General features: G+C 46.8%; 1 protein-coding gene across 1 annotated transcript; it reads right to left on the reverse strand.

The window, feature by feature from the left end:
• Positions 1-8,784: 8,784 nt before the first annotated feature.
• Positions 8,785-12,791, reverse strand: RHOU (ras homolog family member U; the record flags this gene model as incomplete). Its single annotated transcript, XM_042827035.1, has 3 exons — positions 8,785-9,430; positions 11,983-12,041; positions 12,566-12,791. Coding segments are annotated over 3 exons (741 nt in total), but the record flags the coding sequence as incomplete, so codon positions are not given.
• Between the last annotated feature and the right edge of the window lie 8 nt (positions 12,792-12,799).

The raw sequence follows: 12,799 nt of genomic DNA on the forward strand, positions 1-12,799 counted from the left end.
CGAAGAGCTCCAAAAATCTGGACTGGATTCCAAACAATAACAGTGCTTATCAAGGCATCCTTCTGTCATCAAGCCTGTCAAATGCCTCCTGTCCATCTCTCAGCATTATTTTGATGCTGCTGCTCCCAAAAGCACTGACCACAAAAGTTGCTGCTTTGGATTAAGGAGCGTAAAATGCCCGATAATATCTATAGGCTGCACCTCATATCCTTACAGTAAGCCCCAGCATGACAAGGGGGAGTTTGGCCTATGTGAAAATGATATTAGAGCCCAGCCGCTTTCTTTCTTTGCACTTTTCCTGCTAAAGTTGGAGGCTATAAAATATCATACTTTATTTCTTTCTAGCGTGGAGTAACAATATATTGTGTCCCTGTGCACCAAAGTCAAGCAATAACAGATGTATATTGTTGAAAGCCTAGGATCACAACCCTCCAAAATACAAAGAGTATTTCATATTTACAAGGCCATTACAGATGTTAGATTTGCACATGTGCCTTTCACATCCACATGCAGTGTGGGAACACATTCAGTGTCATTTGGATAAAATTTATTTCCATTCTGAGTTTCTATTCTGATTGGGCAAATCCCCTATTCTGGACAAAACAAGTTTGAAGCTATGCTTTAAAGGATGTGGAGACCCCTTCTCAAAGTACTTAGGCAATAGAACAATGTACTGTTCTATTGCCTAAGTACTTTGAGAAGGGGTCTCCAGTCCTGCTACTGCTCAGGTAGCTCAAGAATATTTTTCCTTCAGAGGTTGAATCTTTCAAAGGTGATTGAGATTTGCGTAATCAGACCTGGAATAATTATGAATAGATCTTCTTTCTACTGGAAAAGTGACCAGAAAACTTGTCAAAGAATCCTTGGTTAGCAAGCCACCAAAGTGGCAGAAACTTGTGTCACATCTAGAATTTGTGACCCAGCATACTGATGCCTTTTAGCATCCTGGTGTGATTAGAAATTTTCATGATCTGTATCCTCCAAATGGAGGGGGTGATGCAGGAAGCTATTGCTTGACTTCATCCTTGGTAAGAGCACAGATTCATCATAGACAAGTTTTGATCAGAGAAATTCCTGGGCAGATTCTTTTTCACAATGCTGTACCACTTATAGACAAACAGACAATTCCCCATATTTTCATTTGGAAGTTAAATGCTACAATAGAGTGAGATAATGAACTGCATGGATAATACAGTCTGTTGGGAGCCTGGCTTCTTTAAAGGAGAATCCTGGAAATCTGTTGTGGTTGCAGGGGATGAAAACAAATATGGGTAATGGGTGTCCCAGGGAGATAATACAGCTGGATTCCCAGAAAGCTTCTGACAAGGTTCAATCCCAATGTCTGTTGAAACAGCACACACAAATTGCTGGATACTACCAAGCGTGCAAAATGCAGGGCTGAATCTTTGCCCATAGAGGGGGTAAAAGAAGGGCTCTGCACTCCTCAGGAAGGGGACGGTAGAGTCAGGGAGGACCCAGAAGAACAGCAGCTGAAATGGTGGAATGGGTGGAGCAACTCCCTCATGAGAAGAGACTGGACAAGCCTGGGACACTTCAGCTGAGGAGGAAAAAAGCAAACACAACAGGTTTACACAGTAGAGAAGACAGTGAATCAGGTCTCACTGTCACTTACCTCACCACCTGGCCTCCTATTTATCCACAAATAGAATCACATGACCATCTTGTCATGAGGAATATGGAGAAAACTGAGATGCTCAATGACTTCTTTGCCTCAGTCTTTACCAGCAAGGGCTCTAGCCATACAACACAAGCTGCAGAAAGCAAAGGTAAGAACTTGGAGAAGGAAGACCTGCCTGCTGTATGTGAAGATCCAGTTTGAGACCATATAAATATCCTGAAGGTTCACAAGTCCATGGGACCTTATGAGATCCATCCATGGGTTCTCTGAGAGAACTGGCAGATGAAGTTGCCAAGACATTATCCATCATATTTGAAAGGTCGTGGCAATCTGGTGAAATTCCTACTGATTGGAAAAGGGGAAACATAAACCCCTATTTGAGAAGGGAACAAAAGACAATGGAGTTTTATGATGGAGTTACAGTGCCAGTGAATAAAGCAAGAGCAAATGACACCATCTACCTGAACTTGTGCAAGTGTTTGACACTGTCCCATGTGACATTCTGGTTGCCAAAGTGGAGAAAAATGGATGTGATGGATGGACTACTCGCTGGATAAAGAATTGGCTGGATGGTCACACTCAGAGAGTTGCGGCTCAAGGTCCAAGTGGAGACCAGGGACAAGTGGAGTTCCTTGGGGATCAGTGCTGAGACTGGTGTTATTTAATATCTTTGTAGGCAACATGGACAGTGAGATCAAGCAACCCTCAGCAGATCTGCAGACAACACCAAGATGAGTGGTACAGTTAACACATTAGAGGAAAAGGATGCTATCCAGAAGAACCTGGGCAGGCTTGAGAGATGGGCCCATGCCGACCTCGTGAAGTTCAATGAGATCAAGTGCAAGATTCTGCACCTGAATCAGGGTAATCCCAAGCACAGATACAGCTTGGGTGGAGAATGGATTGAGAACAGCCCTGAGGAGAAGGATTTGGGAGTGTCAGTTGATGAAAGATTCAACATGAGCGAGCAATGTGTGCTTGAAAGCCCAGAAGACCAACCAGATCCTGGACTGCATCAAGAGAATTGTGACCAGCAGGTCAAAGCAGAAGGACATGGAGCTGTTGGAGTAGGTATAGAGGAGGGCCACGAAGATGCTGGAGCATCTACCCTGTGAGGATAGGCTGAGAAAGCTCAGGCTCTTCAGTCTGCAGAAGAGAAAGTTCCAAGCACTTCTAGCAGCCTTCCAGCACCTGAGAGGTGCCTATGGGAAATCTGGGGAGAGGCTTTCAATACAGGCACATAATGAGAGGATGAGGGGAAATGGCTTTAAACTGGAAGACGGGTAGATTTAGACTAGATATTAGGAAGAAATTGTTTACTGTGAGAGTGGTGAGAGAACTGCAACAGGTTGCCCAGAGAGGCTGTGAATGCCCCCTCCCTGGAAGCATTCAAGGCCAGGCTGGATGGGGTTTTGAGCCACCTGGTCTAGTGGGAGGTAATCCTGTCGATAGCAGGGGAGTTGGAACCAGATGATTTTAAAGGTCCCTTCCAATCCAAACCATTCTATGATACTATGATTCTATGATCAACTGCTATCCACCATAACTTACAGTTTCACAACCAGGGGTCACATTGAAATGAATGGGAGCTTGGTTTAAAACAAAGAAAAGTATTTATTTAAGCAGTGGGTTTGGGATCTCTGTTCTGGTTGGCTGCGGTAACCTCAAGGTTTTAGGCAAAAATATAGTAACAGTGTTAAGCAGATCCACAAGGAAGGACTAGGCAGAGGTGTGCTTTTCTCACACAGCTGCAGTCCTGAGGCAGTGGATTTAAACAGACGAAAATAAACAAACAAAAGAGGTAAAAAAAAAACCCAAATAATGTTTTCCCATTACTTAGCATTTTCTGCTTGAATCCCTGCACGTCTTCTTGGATGTCATCAGCTCTGGCTTTGGCCTCCTTCTGCGTTACCCAGACTAGATAAACATACGTGCTGCTGGAGCTGTTTTCAGGAACTCCTTCCTCTCTCTCTGTAATCTCTTATCTTCCAGAGGAGATTGCCAGGGGGCACTTCAAAGCCCTTTGAAGATGGCCAGGGCCCTGCCTGTAGCCAAGCAGATGCAGAGCCCGCATCCCAAGATGTCAACAGCGACTGTGTGCAGGCACGCAGTGCTGCCTTATCACCACTCCAGGCAGGGACTTTACCCCTTTGCTATCATGATCCAATCTTCAGTCTCTGCAATATGCTACCCGTTTTTCCGCAAATTCATCCACTTTGATTGTTGAAGATTACGAAAATGAGAGGAAAGAAAAAGGAGCAGTTTTTCTCAGCTCAGAGGAATAGCAAAGTCTGAAGCCTGCTGAGCTTATAATTAAAATGCGGAAAAACCATGACAAAGCTCAAAAGATGCGAGAATGTGATACAGAGAGCATAAAAATGCTGAGCACCAGGCTTCAGGCAAAGCACTGTTTTGAATTAAAAATAAATGAGAAAATTGCCTATAGAGAAGGGAATGCAGGGGGAGAGGCAGCCATGGAAGAGGAAGAGTGGAGAGTGATTGTTCCTATGCTGCCTTCAGAGAAATCTTCTTCCTCCGCCAAAGGACTGCAGGCTGCCCAAAGAGGTGTTGAAGTCACTGTCCCTGGAGGTGTTGAAGAAATATGTGGCACTGAGGGACACGGCTAGTGGGCATGGTGTGGATGGGCTGATGGTTGGACTAGATGATCTTAATGGTCTTTTCCAACATTAATGATTCTATGATTCTATGACTCTAAGCTACAGCAAGTCAGTGATTGCATGAACCAACTGATGATGCTAGCCCTCTGATATGACTCTTCTTTTGCTCCCAGGTAGTAAGCCTGGAACCAGACCCAAACATGCTGAAGAGCGACAAATGCCTGGTTATGCTCTTGCCCCCACTGCTGGCATGTGATGGATGCCTGCTCTGATCCCCCTGCTCCAAGCTGAGGAGCCAGCAAGAATCTGGGGGCAGGAGTCATCCCTGCAGATCAGCAGATCTGCCCCTCACACTTCCTCCCAATGAACAGTCCCCTTGTTGATTTAAAAAGCATACTTGCCAAGCTTTACACCTATTATTTTCATATACAACACTGATTTATTCTTCCTGCTAAAACAGTCAGGAAATAAATCAGTAACATCGAAGAATACTGCCTCAGATGGTAAAATTCATTGCATTGCACAACTGTTTGCTCCTTGGTTTATACCACAGAGAACTGCGCTAAATGGTAATGAACAGCCCTAATCGTATTACATCTTCCCACTCTCTGCCAGCAGTGTCAGAAGCTTAATCTTCAGGAGGTCCTGTTGGGTCTTGGGGCCCTGCTGTTGGCTTGAAAAACATCCTGCAAGGACAAATGCAAAACCTTTAACTACATTAGGACAGCAGGGCTGGAGAATGCCAGAAGTCCACCTCATCCCATATCCTGGCTCAAACCTGCACGGATGCTTGAGGAAAAAATCTAAGAACAGAGTAAATACAGAGTGATTTTTCCCCACAGTGTGCAGCAGCATTTCCTGCCATCTTCCAGTTATCCATAGTGCTGGGACTTCCTAAAGAAAAGGCTGTATTTTTGTACCTAACAGCCATCATTGGGGCTGTTTATTTCCTCATGCATTCATCTAATTGGGCTTTTAATCTGCTTGCGCCTAATGTAGGTAAAAGTAGTTTCTATCACTCCACATTGCCTGGGAGCCTCTTCACCAGTTCTTCCACTTTTACGATGTCTTACTCATTCCTAAACAGCTATGTTCCCCCTCTCCCCATCCTGCTGCATGACAGGGCAGCAACTGAAGGCAGGAGGAGCTGACAGAGGTCTCTTCTGCACAAACATGTGAGCACGTGGTGCTTCATTGCGTGGGCACTCACATGCTGAAGTGATGTACAGTGCTTAAGTGTAATGCATATGACAATATTGGGTCAGACTCACGTGGCCACACCAGGCCACCTCCTGCAGCAGTCTCTGCCTCTCTGCAGTCAGTGACTGATGTCTAGGAAGGAAATAAAAAAGCAAAGAGCGCAGTCAGGTTTCCTCAGAGATCCTCTCTCCCAGCTGGATCTGAAGGACCATTCGTCACATCCCAGCTTTACTTGACCCTCAGTCATACACTAGAGGTGTCCAATCCACAAAATACATGGGAAAAAAAAAAGAGGTAAAAGTATATTTCCATGCAAGGATAATTTTTTTTTGAGAGCATTTGATATGAAAAAGAAAAAAACCAAAAATCCTCCATTGGGAACCTCCATCCATTATGAAGCAGCAGCGATTTCAGTGTTTCTGGAAAACCTCTCATACAGCAGGCATACTACAACACACTCTTATCAGCCACAGCTGCCACCTCATCCTGTAGCTCACATCGGGCAACAGAGCCTTTTGATCACAGCCATACATGCACAACATCACTCAGGCATCAAGGATGACCTGAGCTGGCTTAGCCTTTTCTGGACCCAGGAATAGGTAAGCCACCAGGCTGCGCAGCAGGGAGAAACACACCACAGATCTTTTGCACAGGGACTTAGCTATGGGCACACAGTGGGATACAGCATGCGATGGAAAAGGCTCCAAGAGGAGGGAACCAGCTCCGCCCTTCCAAAATATCCTCTGGCACCACCAGTGCAACAGCAGCAGGAAAGGTCATGCTGGTCTGGGTGTTCCCAGTGGAGCCATGCTGTCCCTGCTGCACACCTCACTTTCATGGCGCAGATGCAAGAAGCCCACATGCATCCCCTCTCCTCCCCCCAGGGAGCAGAGACAGACACATACATGGATCAGCATTTATTTCCAAATACCTCATTTATATCATTCTCACATGAAATATTTCTTTCAGAATATAGCCTACATTTAGAAGAGGTTTTTCTCATAAGGCACATCAGATTAGACTACATAGAAACATCTTCCCTCCCCCCCCCCCCCAGTTGCGCTTGTAAAATACTGGTGATTTTAAAAGTAATAATCCTAAAACCTAGACCCTGTGCAGCCCCTTGTAGAGCAGTATTCATAAACTTATTAGACCTCAGTTTACGTACACCTAGTAAAAGGCTATAACAAGTTGTATATACATCACATTTTCAGAAACAGTCACAGCTGGCTACATTTAAAAGTAATGCTACTCCAGACTATGAAACAGGCTGCTTATAAAATATAACCTACAGCTTCCAGTATGGTGTGATACAAAGCAGTATGACCTTGTAGAAGAAACTATGTTATTTTTGCAAGTGAGAGTTGCTCAGACTCTAGCCTGTCTCCTTCCAAACTCTGCATTTCTGATCAGCTGAGACCATTATACAGCGAAGCAAAGCACCCAGGAGAAACCTGGCTTTAAAATTTGCTCCAAGATGACATTATGACTGCATATCTGAAATCCTGTCACTGCATTAGAATAAGAAATATAAAGGCTCAAATGTTAACTTCATGACCAGTAAACATAAAAGCATTATGAACCAGATGCATCCAAGGTCAATGCATCCAGCTTCCGTGCTATGGAAACTGCTTTTCCAGGCTGTTCCAGTGCAGAAGCCAACACATTCTTCTTTACATAGGAACTGATTCAATATTTCCATTCCATTTTCAAGTTTTCAGCCATGGAACGTTACCCACTTCATACTCATTTTGCTGTAGTGGAGGAAAAAATATTGCCTGTGGAGTTTGTGCCAATAAAACCTAGAATCCATTTATGTAGTGTCATTTCTTTAGTGGGCTAGGAGGTAAACCATGGTCAGCTTTATCAGTTCAAATGGCTTCCACAATTCTTCTCTATATCAGGCACCGATTCATTTATGATGAAAAAGGGTTCTGGCTTCCTGCAACTGCAGTTTAGTTTAAGACTATGAAAAAGGTCACTTTAAGGCTATGGCCAAAGGGAAAACGGAAAAAAAAAAATAAATAGAGAGAGAGAGAGAGAGAGAGAGAGAGAGAGAGAGAGAGAGAGAGAATCTGATATTAAAAGACATAGGAAAAAAAAAAAAAAAAAAATTGGTTGGGGGCCATAAAAAGGCAGACAGACAAAAAGACAGACTAAATGCCCTCTGCAGAAAAAGTTAAAATACCATTCTTGCAGAGAGTCACGTTACTCTTCCAGTCTCTCAAACCCACAGGGACTGAAATTAGGCTTAGCCCAGTAGGAATTGGATTTAGTCAGAGGGTGGGTCACACACAGCTCTGCATTACCTTGATCATTCAGCTATATTTTAGGGACATTTAACCTGTTGGACTGATCTGGGAAAACACTGTCAGCTGCATTTTCAGAGTGGCCTCAGCCCGTTTTCCCAGCATGAGTTTGGACAAGATTCAACCATAAGCAACTGTTGCTTTTAGGAAGAAAACATTAACTTGGTCAAAAACAGCATGATAAAGAGGACACAGCAGCCTCAGTTGCTGGAGTCCAGTCTGTTATCACCTTTATCTGCCTGCTTTGTTGTTTGTTCAGCAGCCTGAAAGGTAAGGAGGGGCATTCTGAAACTCTTGGCTGTAAAAACAGACGCAATTTGCATGGTGCTGCACAGATATTTGTTACATCTCTCTAAAAAAAAAAAAATTAAAAAAAAAATTAAAAAAAAAAAAAAAAAACAACCAACCCAACAGCATTTACATTCCTTTCTGTTGAAATAGACCAACTGTCATCACGTCCACACAAAGAGAGAGAAACCCACTGCCACCCAAAGTGGCGAGCTAAGGCTCAGTAACACTCCTTGGGCTTCCTTGTGATGCCCTCAGCATGAAGGGAAAAGGACAAAAATGACCCTCAAGTCAGGAGGTGACAAATGAGATGTCAGCGCTGTAACATATCAGGTTCCCTCACAGCATGCTGAAGTTATACACGTGACCTTTCCAACCACGGCATTTGCGTATAGATTACACCTCTTACATACCCTTTTTAAAGCGATCCCTAAGACTGTTGGTTTGGGAAGACATGGAGAAAAGAGCAGGAGTGGGTTTTTTAAAGCTAGAAAGGTCCGTTAGGAGGCACAGTGTTATTTTCCCTTGAACCGTCCGTGTACACAGCTCTACATTTCCACAGTCCTCCTGCGCAGCCCTTGCAGCAAAAGGCTCCCATCTGTTCCTCCCGATCCGGTACACATGGTAAGACAAGAAGTCAAATCCTTTGGACAAATCCTTATAACTTCACAGATACATGGTGCACTTCTTCCGCAATGAAAGATATTAGTCACGAAACTCAACGCCAGACTTGATTTATAGCCATGATTTTAACTACAAATCCTTCTGCCACCCTCTTGAGGGCAACGGAGATACCAAGTAGCAACATATACACATACATACAGACCTAAGCTATACACTCCAGACAACACAGAATGAGATTTCAGCTAATATAGCTTCTATTTGATTTCCTCAGAGCAGCACTCGGGTCCTCACAACTCCTATACAAAACAGCAGTATTTTTTCCACCAGGATTTAGAGAGGTTTTTCATCTTGTCTGGAGTCCTACACTTGGATTTCTTTGGCTGCTGCTGGGTATCTGAGTACTGAATTCCAGCCACGATGGCTGCATCAAAGACCTCCTTGAGGTTTTTCTGAGTCAAAGCTGAGCACTCGATGTAGGACGCGGCTTTAATTTCCTCGGCACAGAGCTTTGCGGCCTCCTCTGGGACCGGCTTCTCCTTGCACTTGTCCAGCTCGATGAGCACCTTGACATCCTCCCGGAGGTCCGACTGCGTCCCCACCAGGATGATGGGCGCCTTGGGGCAGTGGCATCGGATTTCAGGGACCCACTTCTCGCTGACGTTCTGGAAGGACGAGGGGCTGACAACACTGAAGCACAGCAGGAAGATGTCTGTGTTGGTGTAGCACAGAGGCCTCAGCTTGTCGAACTCATCCTGGACAGAACGACACTGTGTTAGCACATGACAAACAGCGCTGCGTAGGCTGCAAAACACCCCCAGCTTCAACCCCTGTCCTCCTGGGATACCACAGCACCAGAAACAGGGACGAGGTGGGGCAGCAGGTCCATGTGCAGACCCAAGGCCTGACCATGCCCAGCCACGAGCCCCCACCCGGCTGAGCTCTTCTAACGCTGCAGCTTCAAATGCTCACGTATTTCCTTTGCTACTTGCACATCAGCCCTCTGCCCTATATCTGCCCAAAAAAAGACCAGCAAAGCCACAGAGAGCAATGAAGCTAAAAAGAAAGGTATGGGAGGGAAAAGGTACGCGGGCCTCAAAGGTACCGTCCTGCCTGCAGACACAGGCGAGAGCACAGCAGACAAGTGGCAGCAAGCACACTCTGGCCGGAAACATTTTGAAACCAGTGCTACTTAACAACATCCTACAGGAGAGGCAATAATTTCCCTGCCTTTGTAACCGGGGATTTAAATCCAATGGCAGCAACAGCGAATCACAATGCACAGGCTTAACATGCCAATGGCATGGAATAAGAGCTTTACCTTTCCCTCCCACCCATGCCACATCAAACAAACTGCAGAGAGGCCTCCCTGGTGCTATCTTTTTTTTCTCCCTCCTCCTTTCCTCTTTTTGTTAGAGGAAACTCCAACAAAGCAAGGCCCTTCTGCAGCTTCAGGAGGTAGCGGAAAGAAAGCCGAGCACCTGAAGGTAATAAAGGAGCAAAGAATGAAGCAAGAAGCAAGGGTTAACTAACTGCACACAGCCCTTTATGCTGACAGCAGGATGAAAGCAGGGTAACACCAGCAGCCTGAGCAGGTAGGATTTGCCTCTATGAAGTGACATTTTAATTAAAATGGACATGTTCTCAAAAGCTCTGAATTTAAAGTGCAGAGAATAAACGCAGCTGAAGACATCTCTCCAACACCAGCATTTTGCTGCTGAATTGCAAGTCGTGTGTTAATTTTCAAGATGGGAAATTTTGATTTAAAGCCTGTGAGGGCAAAGGATATGCAGCTTAAAGCCCACTGGAAGCCTCAGAAGTCTCGTTCCACTTGAATGAATTTCTTCCAGCAGCAACTCCAAGAGAGACAGCAATTTATAAAACATGAGTCAAGAAAGCAAGCTTCATTAGCTCTGCTGATTCCCAGATTAAGGCTCACAGGAGAGCAGGCTCTCACCATTTGACTGGAGGAGCCCCGTGCTCACTGAGCTGCAGCACTGAAGGACAGGGCCATTTGCAGCAAGGAATCTCGCTGCCTAACTGCCTCTTCTTACAACGTGAGAAACCTCAGCAGCACTCGATTCAATGGGCTTGAAAGTCAAACCTAGATCTTAAGGGTCTCTGCTCAGATGGGACGGCGCCCTTCATGTTCCAAGTGCACTCCTGTGGATTCAATGGCAGGTACACAAACTGCAGGGCTCTGCACCTCTTCAGGCTGCTGACACTGAAATAGCTGGAATTTCACCCTGACTGGAGTGCTCTTTCAGCTGCAGATTCCAGCAACAATCTCACCCAGCCAGGCGTATTTTATTCAGGATGACTAATGCTGTAGACAACCTCTCCATTTGTAATGAAGCAACTCCCCCTGTTCCAGGGCACTTGGACAGCCAAACACCTGAACCACTCACTCTGCAGCAGTGCAGGTGAGCAGACTGACTGGCACCACCTGGCCTGGGCACTACATCCACAGGCTGTCACCACACAGGTGGGGTCATCTGCATGCTCTGCCTATGAGCACACACAGAATTCCACCCTGGCACAAGACCAGGGGACACCTGATGCTATTACCTGCAGAAGGCAGGTAATAACCTGCTTGCAGGCTTTCAGGTTGGGTTTGTAGGGCAGATGGAAGACCTATACTGCTGCCAAGGCTGAGTAGCCCTCCAAAGTCCTTTCTTAAGTGGGGCACCTGCTTGCAGAGCACTTAACTAGGTTTGTGTGCTAAGGCCTCTGAGATTTATCCGTGTGGCTATGGGGAAGCCACAGACCTGGATCCACAAAGCAGTTAATGAATCCAGCTCCAATCCCTTTCAAAAACAAGTTAAGCAGCAAAAAACCTCAAGCGACCTGGGCTCAAACAGTACTGCATGTGTTTATGACACACACAAGCCAAGAACATGCAGAAAACACAAGAGATGGGTGCTCTGGTCAGGCAAATGAGGAGCTGGAAGTAGCAGGAGTTTGTCAGCTTGGCAGAGGCAGCACTTGTTAGTGGCTGGGAATTGAAAGTGTGAAGTCTCCACAGATGCCACCAAATGGTATTTTTTTCTCCCTCAAGTCCCTTTAACAGCACAGTTTCCACCTCTCTATACCTACAGCTACGAATGTTTTACATGCCTGTGTCTCAAACACAGTAATTCTCATTTCCGTGGTTATTTAACTAAAAAATGAAGCCAGTGACAACTGCTCTCAGCAGATACCAGGTGGCCCTCCAGATTCCGGGGTCACCACAGGGACTGCTTTGCGTGACCTCTCCTCCTGGGACCTCCCCCCCCTGCTTGTCACTGGGGTTGGCGGCTTCACTGACCTGCCCAGCCGTGTCACAGAGCTGCAGTCGCACCGGCTTGCCATCCACAGACACCACGGCTAGTGGGGAAAGGAGGGGAAAAAAAGCGTGGTGAGTTCAACTTTGCACATTTTCCATTAGCAAAAAATAAAAATTAAAAAAAAAAAAAAAAAAAAGAGTTAAGAAGGAAAGAAGAGATACGGTCTCCCTGTCCTTACAGCCCTTCTCTTTGCTTAGGCTGGATGCAGCTTAGCAGGGCTGGAGCTGGGTCTAGAACCAGCAATCGGGCACGCAGCCTGGGGACTCTCCGCTTCGTTTCCCCGCGAGCGGCACGGCACAGACCGCCGCGCTGTGCCCTCCCCTGCTGTAGGAGCGTCACTCGACCATCCTCTTACGCGTTCCCAAGCACAGAGAGCCCCCGCCGAGCCGAAGGCACGCGGAGCAGAGCCTCACCCTCCGCAGCCACCACTCGAGATGAAATTTTAGCCCTGCCAGCTCCCGACGCAAGCCGCCCCGCTCGAGCGCGCCGGCCGCGGGCACCCCGGGACCGACCCCCTCCACCCCCCTGCCCCCTGCTCGCTGCCGTCCCCCGGTCCCCGCTTACCGGAGAAGTTGTCGAAGGCAGTGGGGATGTACTCAGTGGGGTACCCGTTGGTGGTGTAGCTCACCACCAGACTGGTTTTCCCCACGGCGCCGTCTCCCACCAGCACACACTTGATGCTGCGCCGGGGCTCGGCTCCTGCACCCGCCCCGTTCCCCGCTGCGGCCCCGGCCCCGCTCCCCGCCGCCCGGCAGCGGCCGCCCAGCGCCGCCCCCAGTGCCGCCGCCGCCCGCCCGC

The sequence above is a fragment of the Centrocercus urophasianus genome, unplaced genomic scaffold, assembly GCF_019232065.1.
Source record: "Centrocercus urophasianus isolate 14NV4802_14NV808 unplaced genomic scaffold, USGS_Curo_1.0 seq_10, whole genome shotgun sequence".
NCBI classification, from domain to species: Eukaryota; Metazoa; Chordata; class Aves; order Galliformes; family Phasianidae; genus Centrocercus; species Centrocercus urophasianus.